Here is a 17,588-nt window from a genome sequence, read left to right on the forward strand (position 1 = left end):
GCTACTGCACTCCAGCCTGACGACAGAGGGAAACTCCATCTCAAAAAAAAAAAAAGATTATGGCTTGTGAGCAGGTGGTGTTTATGGTTAAGACACCTTGCTTTGACCTAGACTGATAAGAATTTGACTTCAACCTAGAGACAACCTAAGTTTGAGAAAAGAGATATTAGATTATAATAGGATAAAGTCAGCATTTTCTTAAGATCATAATATCGTTAACAGTAACATGATACTTTCTAGATTTAATTCGCTGACTAACTTCACTCTTTTGCAGGTATGATTTTTAATGAACGCGATCAGGAGTTGAGAGACTTGGGCTATCAGAAACATGCTTTTAATATGCTTATCAGTAACCGCTTGGGCTACCACAGAGATGTGCCAGACACAAGGAATGCAGCGTATGTGCCTTATCGGATTTGCAAATACATTTTAACAACACGATGCTTTTAGTGTCAGTGTAAGAGGTCACGAGGACGGGGTTCATATTTCCCAATGCAGCGTCTTTATTCAGCATACTAGGAAACTTGAGACAGATTTCCACTTGTGTTATATGTGAAGCCACATGGTCTGAGATGTACCAACAGAGTCCTAGAGCTTGCTGTGTCTCCTTTAACATTTCAGATCACCTGGGGAAGCAGAGTAGGGTGCTAATTAAATAACCTGAGTATAAGTTTGTTCTAAATGTTTATTGATTGGATTCATGGCAAATAGGAATTAACATCAGTGAAGAATTTTACTCCTCATTTCACTTTTCTCTTTGATTATTTTTGTTCCATCAAAGGCTTTTCGTGCATGTGGTCAGTCATTCCACAGACAGACATTTGTTGAGCACCTTCTGTTTGCTACATGCCGTCTTGAGCCCTGCAAGAAACAAACAGATGTAGTAGTTCCTCAGTTCTCAGGGCTAGAGTCTAGCAGGGGAGGCAATTAAGTCAACAAGTCCTTACATGAGTAAGGGCTGTGACAGGGTTTGGGGAAATGGGGGCATAGTACTGGAGTGGTCCCTGCAGAGAGGTGACAAGGCTGGAGGGAGGCAGGGCTCAGATGCTGGAGGGCTGTGTGTGCCCTGGGAAAGAATTCAGTGTTCTCAATGTGTCCTCTTAAGTTCATGGCTTTTTTTTTTTTTTTTTTTTCTTTTTGGGATGGAGTCTTTCTCTGTTGCCCAGGCTGGAGTGTGGTGGCATGATGTCGGCTCACTATAACCTCCACCTCCCAAGTTCAAGTGATTCTCCTGCCTCGGCCTCCTGAGTAGCTAGGACTACAGGCGTGCACCACCACGCCTGGTTAATTTTTATAGTTTTAGTAGAGATAGGGTTTCACCATGTTGGCCAGGCTGGTCTCAAACTCCTGACCTCGTGATCTGCCCACCTTGGCCTCCCAAAGTGCAGGGATTACAGGCGTGAGCCACTGTGCCCGGCCAGTTCATGGCTTTTTGATGTTGCTTAAAGCTCATAACCCTTTTTTTCCCAAATAGTTGCTTGGAATGATTTGATACATGGAAGTTCTTCTGTTATCTTGGTATATCATAATTTATTCAAATCTTTTTTATTATTGGGCAAAAAAATAAAATTTCAAATATAAAGTCTTATATTTGTTTCCTTTTGAAACCTCATTGAGGAGAAGCTGGACATCAGCTTATGAGTGCTGCATGAAACACTTGCAGTGATTTTGGTAAAAAGAACTCACATTTTTATGTAACCTCTCTTCCAAAAAAGAAAAAAAACCCTGAAGTTTAAAAAATCTTTATTCGGCCGGACATGGTGGCTCACACCTGTAATCCCAGCACTTTGGGAGGGCGCAGTGGGTGGATCACGAGGTCAGGAGATCGAGACCATCCTGGCCAATGTGGTGAAACTCTGTCTCTACTAAAAATACAAAAATTAGCTGGGCGTGGTGGCGCAGGCCTGTAATCCCAGCTACTCAGGAGGTTGAGGCAGGAGAATCGCTTGAACCAGGGAGTCGGAGGTTGCAGTGAGCCGAGATTGCGCCACAGCACTCCAGCCTAGTGACAGAGTGAGACACCATCTCAAAAAAAGAAAAAATTTATCCAAAAGTAAACAAGATAGCAGGTATAGGAGGGAGACATTATTAACAAAATGTAAAACTCTTGAAGAAGAAACCGTATTGTTTTTGTAAATGCTTTTAAAAAAAATTGTTGTTAACATAATGTTAGAAAGAGGCTGAACAGGCTGGGCGTGGTGGTTCACGCCTGTAGTCCCAGCACTTTGGGAGGCTGGGGTGGGCAGATCACCTGAGGTCAGGAGTTCGAGACCAGCTTGACCAACATGGAGAAACCCTGTCTCTACTAAAAATGCAGAATTAGCCGGATGTGGTGGCGCATGCCTGTAATCCCAGCTCCTCGGGAGGCTGAGGCAGGAGAGTCACTTGAACCTGGGAGGCGGAGGTCACGATGAGCCGAGATAGCGCCACTGCACTCCAGCCTGGGCAACAAGAGCGAGACTCCGTCTCAAAAAAAAAAAAAAAGGCGGGGGGTGGGGGAAGAGGGTGAACAAGGAGACAGTAAATCTGTAGGTGAATAATAATCTAAACCATTCGAGCCTTTTAAAATGTCAGAATTTCCTCATCTTTATCTTTACAGATGTAAAGAAAAGTTCTACCCACCTGACCTGCCAGCTGCTAGTATTGTTATCTGTTTCTATAATGAAGCGTTTTCTGCCTTGCTTCGGACAGTGCACAGTGTCATAGACCGCACGCCGGCACACCTGCTTCATGAGATCATCCTTGTGGATGATGATAGTGACTTTGGTAAGGAATGCTGCACCTGGTAACATTGGATCCAGGCTGTCAGTCACTACAGCACTGACAAACACTAACACAGCTGAACTTTCAAGTACGTGGTAGGTGGGGATCCTACGCATGCAGTCACAGCTGGGCTGACCACAAATAAGTCTGAAGAAATCCATTATCTTTGTAACCTGCTTATAAACTATGCTACCCAAATTTGGCCCGTGAAATTTTTTCCGTGGCTTACTTTAAAAAACACACCTCTTTTTATTTGAAATAACTGTAGGTTCACAGGAAGTTACAAAGACGGTCTATGTACCTTTATCCAGTTGCTCCATCATAAAATTCCCCTGTCAGAACCAGAAATCCACGTTGGTACAGTGTGTGTGGTCCAGGGTCATTCTGTCACACAGGTGGACTCCCACAACCCTCACTGCAATGATACAGAACTGTTTCCTCACCCGGAGGGCCCTTGTGCTGCCTCTTTCTAGTCACACCTCCTGCTTTCCTCTACTCTTCCCCAGTCCCTGAAACCACGACTCTATGATTTTGTTTCCATCTCTGATTTTGTTATTTCAAGAATGTCATATAAATGAAATCACACGGTATGTGACCTTTTGAGATGGGCTTTTTTCGTTTGGCATGATGCCTTGGCTTATGCTTCTCTGTTAAGTCTCTTACACTGATCGTCCCCAGGTAAAAGCGGATTGCATTCTGATAGCTCCTCAACGATCTCTGAATGCCAGTATTTTATGATTCACTACATATTCTATATTCTGTACGCCTTTCTTAATTCAACATAGACTCTTGCTAAGAATGGCTTTGTGTACCCAAACAGGATAGAAGGCTTTTTATTACACTGCTCATTCAGCTCTCAGTGACCTTGCAAGAAAGGCTGGAAGCCCATTTTATAGAGGGAGAAATATAAAAAGTAATTTGCTCAGACCCCATAGCTGTTAAGTAGTAGAGTGGAAATGAGACCTCTAGTCTGCATAGCTCCAAGCCTTCTGCTCTTTTCATGACAGCAGCCTGCAGAAACACAGTGGTACAGGTGTATGCCAGTGACTTTTTCATGCACTCGAGCGTTTATTAAGTACCACTTGTATCAACATCAGAGTTGGTATATCAGTATACTTAAATATAGAAGGTAAAGAAATGGACAGAGAGTCATGGGAGCAAAATTCTCAAACCTTGGCCAAAAACAAACAAACAAAAAACCTAACAAATAAATCTGAGTCTGGACCACGTAGAAGATTGGTTACATACTGATTTCTAGAATTTATGGTTGGTTTTTTTTTTTTTTTAAGTCAACTTGTATTTTGGTTTTCACTTTGTGGCTATTTTACCTAAAAGGAAAAATTCATAATTTGATGTGGTTTGTATATTAACTATGGAAAGAATTACTGCTTATTATCTTACACAATCTTTCAAGTTATTCTGAAATATACAGGTGAATGACATAGAATTCCTTAAAAAATATTTAGCAACTTTGGAAGAAAGATGCTAAATTAATGAAAGGACATATTCAATGCTGTTCTTGTTATTCTTGGTAGGGGCAATAGAAGTTGTTTCTTAACTATTTTGAAATGGACTAAGACTTAATAAATTCCTTTGTAATAAAAGGCATTTATATCTCATTTTCTTTGTTATCAATGTGATTTATATATGGTCAGCTGAACATTTATGCACTCAAAATACTCATTTCAAACATTCTTTATGCAAAGCATTGTGCTCGATGCTATGGAGATACAAATAAGTCTGTAACTAAAGTAAGTATTCCTCTTTGCTAGTGTTCCAGCTCTTACCCTTCATTTCTTTTTCTTCCTACAGGATAAGCTACAATACTCTTTTAAAGTAAAATATTCTGTAGTATTTGCTTGATAGTTTGTTGTAAATTTTAGCAAGTACTAGATACAACTTTAGAATAGCTGTAAAGTGTCTTTATATATGTCTCATACAGTTTGAATAATTGTGGGACTTTATTTTCAGATGATTTGAAAGGAGAACTAGATGAATATGTCCAAAAATACCTCCCTGGAAAAATTAAAGTCATAAGAAATACAAAGCGTGAGGGGTTGATTCGAGGGAGAATGATTGGCGCGGCCCACGCGACAGGTATCACTTCTCGTTAGCTTTGCTCTACGGGTGTTGGATGACAAGGGCTCGAGCCTCAGCGCCTGTCCTGATTCTGCAAAGTCTATGAAAAGTAGTGTTTCAAACGGACATTGCCAGCAGGAGAGATGAGGCTTGTTCTGTTTGGGAAAGGCCTGTTCATAACGCCAAGCCTGCTACCCCAAAGCACATAGTGCAGGGGGCTGAACTCTCAAATCCTCAGTGTCTATTTTCATAGCGACCCTTTTTTGATACTTACTGCCCCTCAAATATATTTTATATCTTATTCACTTATATAAGCAGAAAAGCCCAGACCAAAATGTAACTGAATTTTTATGTTTTTAAATACAAAATTTAAAATGTATGAGCCCAAACTGTCGATTGGAACTATGCTTTTAACTCTTAGTGCGGAGTGCATCCCTCTGGAGCCACACATCATGACTTTAATTGGTAAATGGACGTAAGATTGACTTACAAAACTATAAATGGCATTTTCTTTAAAATTCCCTCTTAATCCTTCTGATTCCATCAAGGAGCAAGTCTCCGTTGTTACTAGTATATTTCCATCATACACTGCTCTCCCCCTTTAAAAAGAAATAACCGATCTCAAATTCAGTCTTCTGCAGAAAATATATCTGGTTAGTCTTCAGTTACGTTATATTGATTCTGTTGTATTTCATTTTATGGTTACCTATGTGTAATTGGTCTCCCTGAGTTTCATTTATGACTGTAATTTAAAAATTTTTAAATAAATGTAATTAAAACTAATGAATCTGTTTAAAAATGTTAGGCATGTGATATTGCAGGTAGGGCATGGACATGGCGAAAAAATTTTGAAAATCATTTGAGAATGATGGAACTTGGTGGGGACATTCCCTAGCAGTGACAGCATCTACTGCAGTCCTTCCTATATTCCACGCTCTCCTAGATAACCTGCCTCTGGGTTTGTGGTGGTCGGCACTGCTCACCACCACTCCCCCTGTGGAGCCACTGGCTCGTGTGCTGGGCTGAGTTGGAACTTCACTTTTAGTATCTGTCTTCTCTTATTTCTCTGAAGCCCACAGTGACCTGAAGCAATTAACAACAAAAAAAGAGAGAAGCAGCTCCTCTACATCCCATCTGCAGTGGATGCAGACTGAATTCAAGGCTTGTGAGACTTTTTTTCTAGGTTTCTAGTCATGTAAAAACTTACTGAATTGGCTGTGTGGAGTTATTTAAGGCAAAGCAATAAAGTGAAAATCCTGGGGTATTTTCAATATTAAGCCACTCAAAACATTGTACTGTTACAATGCATGTTTACTGTGAATTGACTTTTTTTAGATAGCAATAGCTATTTAGGTTTTTTTCCCTTATGATCTCTTCAGGTCCTCATTGAGATATAGTTTAGGATCTGTCAGAAGCAAGCCAGTTTGCATGGAAGTCATTGTTTCAGGTTCACTGTGACCAGATGTGGTCTTCATTTAAATTGGTGTTAATTGGAAAAAGTAACACTTTTAGAATTAAGAAAAGCTCTGAATCCATTTTCTCCTCGAAGCAATTGTGATTGGTCTCACCTCACCCCCGCTGATGTGCATGTGGAAGGTTCTGCCTTTCTGCATTAAGTGACAGCGGAGAGCTGCCTACATCCCCCACCCTTCAGGCTGTTTACAGACACTGAACTGTGGGACTGATTCACGGGCATCATTGAAAACTGTCTGAGATACTGCTTTTATCACTAGTTGAAGTTGGATAGATAACATTTGGTGCTTTAAGTAGTTCATGTAAAATCTTCATACATTTCACGAGTGCACTTTTAGAAAAACAATAATGTGACCTGATGATGTCATTCTGAGTTTCTCAACTGCTCAGAAGAACCGTGGAGCTCTTAAATTTGAAATTATATAAAAAAAAAAACTCAGTTCTGCTCACATTTATCAAGAGGAGCTTAAAATGCAGAATAAAATGTCGATGATTTATATGTTGCTAACTAGAAGAAAGGTGTATCCCATTGGCAGATGAGAGCCACTGAAGCTAAGAGGGTGGGGGGCAGTAGAAAGGAAAGGTGGGAGATGGAAGAAACAGAAATGAGCAAGAGGCGTCCCTGAGAGCGCCACCAGCTGCGCCTCCCTCTCTCCGGGGAGAACTGCTGTGTGGCAGCCATCATCCATAGTTACAGTGCATGTCCTAGTCACCAGTGAGAAGGCAGCTGTGTTCTCTGTACTCTGTTTACTGAGGCAGAGAGATGTCTTCTAAGTGTGTGCTAAACTTCAAAATATTTTCATTAAAATAATTGTAATAAAAATATCTACACACAACTGGCCACTGTCATGGCACCACAACATCTTGGAATACTCAATATCTGGGCTTCCAAAGAGTTGAGTTGTTACGGTGAGACTTTGACTCTGTTTACTGAAGAGATTCTGAATTGCCTGTCAGTTTTTTCAAGAGTCGCGCGTATGATTTGTATGGGTCCCTCAATCACAGCAGGACACTGCACGCAGCATTACTGGCTGAGGGACGTCCTTGTTGACCATCGGCAGTGAAGTGTAGTGGAGCAGTTAGGCCGTCTGGGGCTGGGAGGGTGGCAGTCGTGTTTCATGCTGTGTCAGCGCGTCATCCCATTGGACGGGTGGTTGTACCTAAATTGAGTGTTGTGACACTCTCCTGAGCCTCTGTTGTTTCCTCCCCAGGAGAAGTCCTTGTGTTCCTGGACAGCCACTGTGAAGTGAATGTGATGTGGCTGCAGCCCTTGCTGGCCGCCATCCGTGAGGACCGGCACACCGTGGTGTGCCCAGTGATTGACATCATCAGCGCCGACACGCTGGCCTACAGCTCGTCCCCTGTCGTCCGCGGAGGGTTCAACTGGGGGCTGCACTTCAAATGGGATCTTGTCCCCCTTTCTGAGCTAGGAGGAGCGGAGGGAGCCACTGCACCAATAAAGTAAGATCGCTCCTTTGTTTGAAAAATTCCTACCAGTGCTTCCTTAAAAGAGAACAAAATGATATTAAAGATAATTCCTCCTTCTTTGTAAGGAGCAAAAGTGTTAGACTTAATTTGTACGTTAAAAATTCTTGAGTACGTGTTGAATTTTATGCAGTCTGCCAAGTCCTAAGGAAAGATTTATGAGTAAGACAGTATGTGTGCCCTCAAGGACTTAGAGCCTGTGAGAAGAGCAGACAGACCAGGCCACCATTGCAGAGGAAGCCCTGGGAGGGCCCCGTGTGGTGGCTGCTGTTTGGTATGTCAAACACTGCGGTGTATTTATAGTTCACTAACTTACCTTCAGTTCTTTGGTAGCCGGAGTGATGTTGTGAAAAACATGAATACGTAAGCCTTTTCTTTCATTACGATTTTGAAGATGGATTCCTGCTAGTATAATTACTAAGTCATAGTATAGGAATTATTTTATGTTCTTATCTGTGTTTCATCTTCTGTAATATAAAGCTGCTCTTCTTATTTTTGTTTTCTTTAAAAATTTCTTACGTAGATTGAATTCAAAGAGGTGTACCTGTATTTTAACTTTTTAAAGAATACATTTGTTCTTGATTTGCCAGAGTGTAATCAAAATTGGTACTTTCTCCAAACAATGCCAGGATCTCAGAATGTTCACGTTTCAGTTATTCCTCCCCCAATTTATGTTATGTTATTATGTTGTTATCGTTATTTTATTGCTTATTTATTTGTTGTTATATACAACAATATTGTATATTGTTATATAATTTAAACCCCAGAAGCCATTTCTTACGTAGCAGTATTCACACAGGCTTGCCCAAGTATCTCCGCTTTATGTTACCCTGTTCTTTCTGCAGCTGCAGGCTCTATCCGGGATTGCTCCCATCCTGGCTGAAGAACACTCTTAGTCGTTCTTTTAGTTGGACATCCTAGTGATCAGTCCTCTGTTTTTCCGAAAATGTCCTTGTGTTTCACCATTGTTTTGAAGAACATGTTTACTCAGTATCCAGTTCTAGGTTGGCAGTAGCAGACATGTATGTTCTTTCAGCCTTTGAAGGCATCATTCAAGAACCTTCTGGCATTCACCGTTTCAGACAGGAAGTCAGCGTTGTTAGTCTTACTTTGCTTCCCTTAAGATAATCTCTTTTTCATTGGCTGCTTACATTTTTTTTGGTCTTGTTTTTAAAAAGTGTCTTTTGGATATGTATAAACATGGTTACTTTTTTGAAGTAACTAATTTGCTGCCGAATTCTGCCTTGTCTTTTTCTTTGAATATACTGAGCAGTTAAAGTCTTTGCTTGATAATTCCATATTTGAAACCCCTTCATATCTGTTTCTGGTGTATGTTGTTTCTCTCATTTTGTTTTCATGTGATTTTATCTTCCCATTTGCCTGGTTATTTATTTGTTGCTTATTTATTTTTGCTTAGTGCCAGACATGATATATGAAAAATTATAGAAATATATTCATACCTGGGATGATGTTTTTTCCCTGCAGAGATAATTTTGCTTCTCTTGTGCAGGCAGCTTGGGCCACTAGAATCCACAATCCCCTCTATCCAGTTTTAGGAAGTGAGCGGACTGGAAGCTAGCTCGAGTCCCTGAGAGGACTAGTCTGTGGCTTTTCTCACTCCAGCACAGGGCTTCTCAGCCTTGGCACTACTGACATTTTGGGCCAGATAATTCTTTGTTGTAGGGGCCCTCTTGTGCATTTTAGGATAGGTAGCAGAATCCCAGACCTCAACCCAGATTCTAGGAGCACCTGCCACACAAACACATCAAGATGTGACAGCTAAAAATGCTCCCAACGTTATGAAATGTCTGTTGGGGACACAGTCATCCCAGTTGAGAGCCACTGGTCTAACTTGTGTGAGTCCAATTCCCAACGTGCGATGTTTGTCAGGTCTCTCCTTGGTGGACCTTAGAGCCCAGTTTTGATCCCCAAGGCTCTGTGAGATTGTCAGAAGGAATGACCATATCAGGTGGCTTTCCATCAGAAATGGTTATAATAGGAAAAGAACTTTCGAGACTTAGAAAAGTAGCCTTCGTATGCCAGATACTAGCATATTATTAGCAATCCAGAAAATTCAGTTGTATGGCCTGGCTCATTCTCTGATACTGGATAAAATGATTCATAATCATTAATTCAATTTTTATTAGTTATGTTCCAAAATGACACTGAGTATTTTAAACAAAAGTAGTAGGTAAGATAACTGACTATAAGGAATGAGTAATTTTCCTTTTTCTAGGTCACCAACAATGGCTGGAGGTTTGTTTGCCATGAACAGACAGTATTTCCATGAACTTGGACAGTATGATAGTGGCATGGATATCTGGGGAGGAGAAAATTTGGAAATATCATTTCGGGTAATTTAATTTTTGCATGCTCAATTAATAACTGTGTAGTGGAATATGATTTTCACCCATGATCTCATATTTTCTTTATATTCTCCTTGATTATTTTTTTTCGAGATAGGGTCTTTCTCTGCCACCCAGGCTGGAGTGCAGTGGTGTGGTCATGGCTCACTGCAGCCTTGACCTCCTGGGCTCAAGTGATCCTCTTGCCTCAGCCTCCTGATTAGCTGGGACTACAGGCATGTGCCTGTAATTTTTCTATTTTTTGTAGAGATGGGGGTCTCACTATGTTGCCCAGGCTGGTGTCGAACTCTTGGGCTCAAGTGATCCTCCTGCCTCGGCCTCCCAGAGTGCTCCATGACTATCTTTATTGACAAATTGTCCTTAATGAATGCTACTTTGTTAGAATCTGTGATATGGATAATATCTGTTCGAAATGTCAAGAGTATACGTGTTGATCCATTGGCTAGGAAAACAACAACAAAATGAAAAAGCATGTAAGAAGCCATGTATTTATTGGTATTTATTTTTTTGAGACAGGGTCTTGCTCCGCTGCCCAGGTTGGAGTAGAGTGGCATGAATACAGCGGCTCACTGCAGCCTTGAACTCCTGGGCTCAAGCGATCCTCCCACCTCTCAGCCTCCTAAGTAGCTAGGAGTACAGGCGCATGCCGCCACACCTGGCTAATTTTCTACTTTTTGTAGAGATGCGAGTCTCACTATGTTGCCCAGGCTGGTCTTGAACTCTTGGACTCAAGCAATCCTCCTGCCTTGGCTTCCCAAGGTGTTAGGATTACAGGCGTGAGCCACTGTGCCTAGTCTGTTTTTATGGATTTAGAGGTACAAGTGCATAGTGTGTGGTGGTAAAGTCTGGCTTTTAGTGCACTCATCACCAGAGTAATGCACATTGTACCCAATAGGTAGTACTTCATCCCTCACTCCCCTCCCACCTTTTAGAGTCTCCAGTATCTGTTATTCCACTCTGTGTGTGTGTATATATATATATTTTTTAATTATAAAAGTATTGTTGTAATGAATGGTTGGATATAAATTTAAAATGTCTTAATGTGCTAATTTAAAGGTTTGTTCTTTTTTTGTTGGTTTATTTTATTGATACTACCAGATACATATAGTCATATAGTCAGGGTGACCAGATTTCCCTGAGGCCTAAGACCATCCTAGTTCATACCTGTTCTCTTGGAAAAATAAATAGCTTCCCATTGTACTTTCAGAAACAGCTCAGTTTGATGCTGCATTATACCATCACCCCATGTATAGCTTACCAAGTCCTTTATGTATACAGGCACCCCTGTCCCGAGGAGGAAATCCACCTCGCATTATCTGTCTTCTCCAATTGCTGAGGTTTGAAAGGTGACAGCGTAGGTGGAGTCTGTGGCTCAGAGGACCATGGTGTAGAGAGTCTTTGGGAAAGGCAGAAAGAGGGCGAGGGGAGAGCTGAGACTTCTCCTTCCAAGCAAATATCCCAGTATTTCTCCCAACCATCTCCTAGTCCAGTTAGCAGAATCCCTATCAGATAATACCATGATACTTGTTCATATGTCCTTCTGTATTTCTGCAAATGTATTGACTACAGTATTTTTAAAAAGCAAGTTTTGGCTGGGTCCATGGTGGCTCACGCCTATAATCCCAGCACTTTGGGAGGCCAAGGTGGGCTGATCCTGAGGTCAGGAGTTCAAGACCAGCCTGGCCAACATGGTGAAACCCCGTCGCTACTAAAAATACAAAAAAAATAGCTGGGCTTGGTGGCGGGTGCCTGTAATCCCTGCTACATGGGAGGCTGAGGCAGGAGAATCGCTTGAACCTGGGAGGCAGAGGTTGCAGTGAGCCAAGAGCCACTGCACTCTAGCCGGGGGGACAAGAGCGAGACTGTGTCTCAACAAAAAAAAAAAAAAGAAAGAAAAAGCAGGTTTTCATTCTGTAAGTTTTAGAATGTTAGGGTTAAAGGCGTAATCGATTTTATTATGCTTCTTATTTAATAGATTATTAAAAGTTCAGTCTCTTTTTAGATAAGGTAATTGAATCCCACAAAAACGAACTTAACTCCAAAGTAATTCAGATAGTCAAGGACAGAATTTAGACCAGAGCTTAAGGTCTTTTGAATCTTAATCTGGAGTTATTCTATATATTTTATATTAAAAAATCTGTTTTCTAAAAAAGAATATGCATTGTATAAGCAAGTACCTGTGAAACTGAAATGAGAGAACAGGTAATAAGCACTTCTTAAAAGAAAATAAATAAATAAATAAATAAAAATAAGCACTTCTTGTTCTTAAGTGCCTAAGATCAAGTCTCTTGATCTGTTAAAGCAACAAAGTTGGGTAAGTGCAATTTCAGACTTATGGTAGTAAATGCTGACTATAGCATTGTTTTAGCATTTAGTTCCTTGTAATGATAAAGACAGACAATTTCTAACAATGTGTACCTTCTCATTTCCTTCTATTTGAATATCTGTATCTAATAAGATAAATATCTTGCCAAGTTTCATAAACACCTATTGAATAAAGATTAATTTCATTGAAAATTCATACATTGGTTTCACAACAACATGAGGCAACTGTTAACACCTGTTTTTGCTTCTGGCCAGATCTGGATGTGTGGCGGTAAGCTCTTCATCATCCCTTGCTCTAGAGTAGGACACATTTTCCGAAAAAGGCGACCATATGGATCTCCCGAAGGCCAGGACACCATGACACACAACTCTTTGCGGCTGGCACATGTCTGGTTGGATGAATACAAGGTGAGATGAAATTTCTTGTTTAGAAGGATGAATGATAGGCCGGCGGTGACTGGCCTAGTGATAGCTTTAGTTGCTTACTTTTCACTCTGGCATATTTCTCTTGGTTAACCTTCACCTTAAGGCCAACTCTTTCTAGTTTCCCCCCACCCCCTTCACCTAGTACTTCACTTCTTTCTGGTTCTAATCTGACTCTTTTAATTTTGTAAGTGTCTACTCCATAAGAAGTAATGCAGCTAATGTTGGAAGAAATTCCATCTTCAGTTTCTTTATTCCGTCTGGTCTCTCTATTGTGACGCCTGCAAAAGTTGGCTTTCTTTTTTTTTTTTTTTTTTTTTTTTTGAGACAGGGTCTTGCTTTGTCACCCAGGCAGGAGTGCAGTGGTGTGATCACGGCTCACTGCAGCCTCAGTCTCCTGGGCTCAAGTGATCCTACTGCTTCAGCCTCCCAAGTAGCTGGGACTATAGGCATGTGCTACCATGCCTGGATAACTTTTTAAAAAAGTGTTTTGTTTTTTTTTTTTTAGAGATGGGATCTCACTATGTTGCCCAGGCTGGTCTTGAGCTCTTGGGCTCAAAAGATCCTCCTGCCTTGGCCTCCCAAAGTGCTGGGACTACGTGTGTGAGCCAGTGTGCCAGGCCTGGCCTTTTCTTTTACTCATTGGACTTCGTGGTGACCCAATCCCGTTTCTTCCCCTGTTAGAGGGCACATTTAGAATTACTTCCCACTTTCTCTTCTGCCTTAGGTCACTTTATATATTTTCTTTGTAATGATTTATTGAAGTATAATCCAAAAATTGATTTTGGAATATTTTATCACTGCAAAAAGAAGTCCATAGCCTTCAATCATCTCCCCAAAGTCTCCCTCTCTGCCTCAGCCCTAGACAGCCAATAAGCAACCATTAATCTACTCCTTGTCTCTACTTAATTTGCCTTTTCTGGATATTTCCTACAAATGGAATCATAAACTATGTGGTCTTTTCTGTCTGGCTTCTTCAGTCAAGCACGGCGTTTTCAGGTTCATCCGTGCCGTTCCATGTATGGGTCTGCATTCCTTTTTATTGCCAAATAATATTCCATTGTATGAACAGACCACGTTTTACTTTATCCACCAGCTGATCAACATTTAGGTTGTTTCCACTTTTTTTTTTTTTTTGAGACAGAGTTTCACTCTTGTTGCCCAGGCTGAAGTGCAATGGCGCAATCTCGGCTCATGCAACCTCCACCTCCTGGGTTCAAGTGATTCTCCTGCCTCAGCCTCAGCCTCCCGAGTAGCTGGGATTACAGGTGTCTGCCACCATGCCTGGCTAATTTTGTTTTTCTCAGTAGAGACGGGGTTTCACCATTTTGGTCAGTGTGGTCTCGAACTCGTGACCTCAGATGATCTGCCAGCCTTGGCCTCCCGAAGTGCTGGGATTACAGGCGTGAGCCACCACGCCTGGTTGCTGCTGTATTTGTGTATAGTTATTTTTTAAACATTTGTTGTGCACCTCCTGTATGCCAGGCTCTGTGTTAGGTTTTGGGGGGATAAAAGATGAATAAGGGAGTGCACAGTAATTTTTCACGCCGTGAGGGAAATGTCAACAGAGACATGTAGCTTGTGCTGGAATGACAGGGACACAGTGGTGCACTGTGTTTGGGTGCAGTAGGGACTCCACAGTGCTTCTCCTACAGCACTGTTTATCTCCCCTCTCCCTCCTTGACCAGACTTTGAGGTCTAATTCCATGCTCATCTCTGAATCATCACTGGCTACCATAGTTCTCAACACATGGTCCCACTCCTAGCCACTCTTTGAGGAGGTCTGCCAGTTTAAACTCATTTTCATAGTCAGGTTAATACAGTATTTGCCTCTTTGACCGTGTTGACATTGCACTGAGTGTGTAAAATCAGGGGAGTAAAGTGGCTGGCCTTAGCATAAATCGAGGCATCAGCACCCAGTTATACTGTAGTCACTGCCTTCTTCACCAGCACTCACTCAGAAGACAAAGGCCAGTTGCATTTCCGAATATCATTGATATAATAATAATTTTAGTAAATCTCAATGTGCCTTTTTAGTATCCTGTGTGAGTATGCGTGCTCACACAAAAAGCACTTCTGCTGCGTACTGAAGTACGGTGCTTGGTTCAAGGAAAAACACTTGTGCAGTTGTTTGAGTTATGGGCGGAGCTAGCTGCTGCTCTCCAGAACGCTCTTTTTATATGTTAAGAATGACTGACTCACAAACCATAGTTACTCATATTTGGGTAAAACGAACTAAATAATGAAAATGAAAACAACTGACAGTATTTGTTGCAAATGACAAAATTCAAGCCCTCAAGTGAAAATTAGAATTTTGAAAAACTTACATTTACCGCCAGGAGCTTGACAGCTTCCTAGTACTTAAAAATTTTACTTGGCCGGGTGCGGTGGCGCATGCCTGTAATCCCAGCACTTTGCGAGAATGAGGCAGGAGGATCACCTGAGGTCGGGAGTTTGAGACCAGCCTGACCAACATGGAGAAACCCCATCTCTACTAAAAATACAAAATTAGCCGGGTGTGGTGGCACGCGCCTGTAGTTCCAGCTACTCAGGAGGCTGAGGCAGGAGAATCGCTTGAACCTGGGAGGTGGAGGTTGTGGTGTGCCGAGATCGTGCCATTGTACTCCAGCCTGGGCAACAAGAGTGAAACTCCATCTCAAAAAAAATTTACTGAGGAGATCAGTGGTTTTATATATAATTTTTTGATATTGTATAGTGAAATTTTTCAATATTTGGTAGAACAGTACAATCCAGTGGAGTAGTATTTTCCAAATGACTAATCCACACTGTTACAAAAACGGGTGGAAGATCCATTCAGAGAGCAAGACAGACCAGGAGATTTTATTTAACTTTATTTATCTTTGTTTTTTGAATCAGGGTCTTACTCTGTTGCCCAGGCTGTAGTGCAGTGGCACAATCTCAATTCACTGCAACCTCCACCTCCCAGGTTCAAGTGATTCTGCAGCCTCGGCCCCCAAGGAGCATGCGCCACCACTCCCAACTAATTTTTGTATTTTTTCGTAGAGACAGGGTTTCACCATGTTTGGCCAGGCGGGTCTCAAACTCCTGACCTTAAGTGATCCGCCTGCCTTGGCCTCCCAAAGTGCTGGGATTACAAGTGTGAGCCACTGCGCCTGGCCGATAGACCAGTACATTTTAATGCAACAGTGTAAAAATCTTAATATGATTTCATATTCCACATCGTAACTAGACTTCGAAAGTTATTGAATTTTGGAGTAGTATTAACCCCATAATTATATATAGGTTGTAATTTTAAAAATACATATATTTAACCAAAACAACACACTGCAACAGGCTAAATGCAGATGTGAGAATTTAGCTGACTTGTTTTAAGCCAGCCAGCCAGCAAAAAGGTTTGCAAAAATATAAAGCAGTGTCACTGTTCTCACTACATTTTGTGTTTGTAATGAGTATTTAACTATTTTAAGGAATTAATAATTTGTAGGTTTCTCTGTTTTAATTTCTGTGTAACAAATATGAACAGACACAGCCCACACACGCAGACCCTCCTGGGAGTTTTCCGTAATTTTTAAGAACATCGATGACTGAGACTCACGAGTTTGAGACCCACTGATCTCATATATACGCCTGTTTCATTGATTCTCAGATACAGTTTAAGGTACATGTTATTATCATTGTTAGTAATGGACTTAATCGTGTAAAAAAATCTCTATATAATTGTATCATCATTTTTAACAAAAAATTCGATTTTCTTATTTTTACTTTTTTTCAATTCAGGAGCAGTATTTTTCCTTAAGACCTGACCTGAAGACGAAAAGCTATGGCAATATCAGTGAGCGTGTGGAACTGAGAAAGAAGTTGGGCTGTAAATCATTTAAATGGTATTTGGATAATGTATACCCAGAGATGCAGATATCTGGGTCCCACGCCAAACCCCAACAACCCATTTTTGTCAATAGAGGGCCAAAACGACCCAAAGTCCTTCAACGTGGAAGGGTAAGAAAGCTGTTTTTTCCAAGTGGCTTATGAAAAGCGTTTGATAGGAAAAGTTTTGAGGTGTCCATAAGCTATGACAGGTGACACTGTGGACTTAACAGAGTGTAATGACAGGCTTCAGCTTGCCTTTCATTATATGCTCTTTATGGGAACTCCTCTGTGCAAGTGTAGGACCTCACGTGTAGATCCTTGCCTTGCCGGCATAGCTGCCTTCTGTGAGGGTAAGTTATGTGACGCTTTCCAAGAGCACAGAGGCATATGGGAATACACCCCGGACAGAGGCCATGGAAGTGTCAACTTCGTGTGTCAGAGGCCAGGCCAACAAGTGGAGAAATGGGGCAGTGATCTGCTATTTGCTCTTAGCTCTGGGAACCAAATCACAGAGCAGAGGTGGTAGTGAGGGTCAGAGTGGGGGCATGGATTTCATGCCTGGTGTTCCCAGAAGTCATCTGAGCTCAGCAGAAGGCACATTGATCAACCACATTTCCTTAGCTGTCTTTGTGTCTTAAACTCATTACAGTTATATAGTCACAGTTAAATTGTAGGGGTCCGGCCATAAAATCATCCCCTTCTCCTGAGTCATCTCTTAGAGTTGGCTTCTAAAAGCTAAGGGCAGGTACTGTCTGTGTTGCCCAGTGTCCCTTCTTTTATGAAGAAGGCACTTCTCCCAGAGCAGTGTCATCTCTCCCTCAGTGG

The 17,588-nt window shown here is 41.5% G+C and overlaps 1 protein-coding gene across 6 annotated transcripts in view; it reads left to right on the forward strand.

Annotated features, from left to right (window-relative positions):
• The window catches only part of GALNT11 (polypeptide N-acetylgalactosaminyltransferase 11), a 97,451-nt gene that overhangs the window by 75,595 nt on the left and 4,268 nt on the right, over window positions 1–17,588 (forward strand). For 5 of the 6 annotated variants that reach the window (XM_016945872.4, XM_016945875.4, XM_016945873.4 and 2 more), the window contains 7 exons: window positions 275–398; window positions 2,600–2,766; window positions 4,735–4,860; window positions 7,527–7,776; window positions 10,037–10,154; window positions 12,747–12,899; window positions 16,674–16,892. In XM_016945872.4, the coding sequence (XP_016801361.1) occupies window positions 275–398; window positions 2,600–2,766; window positions 4,735–4,860; window positions 7,527–7,776; window positions 10,037–10,154; window positions 12,747–12,899; window positions 16,674–16,892 (1,157 nt within the window). Of the gene's footprint in view, window positions 1–274; window positions 399–2,599; window positions 2,852–4,734; window positions 4,861–7,526; window positions 7,777–10,036; window positions 10,155–12,746; window positions 12,900–16,673; window positions 16,893–17,588 lie in introns of those variants that run through there. The other variant, XR_008536307.2, reaches the window with a different exon arrangement.

Source organism: Pan troglodytes, chromosome 6 (assembly GCF_028858775.2).
Source record: "Pan troglodytes isolate AG18354 chromosome 6, NHGRI_mPanTro3-v2.0_pri, whole genome shotgun sequence".
NCBI classification, from domain to species: domain Eukaryota; kingdom Metazoa; phylum Chordata; class Mammalia; order Primates; family Hominidae; genus Pan; species Pan troglodytes.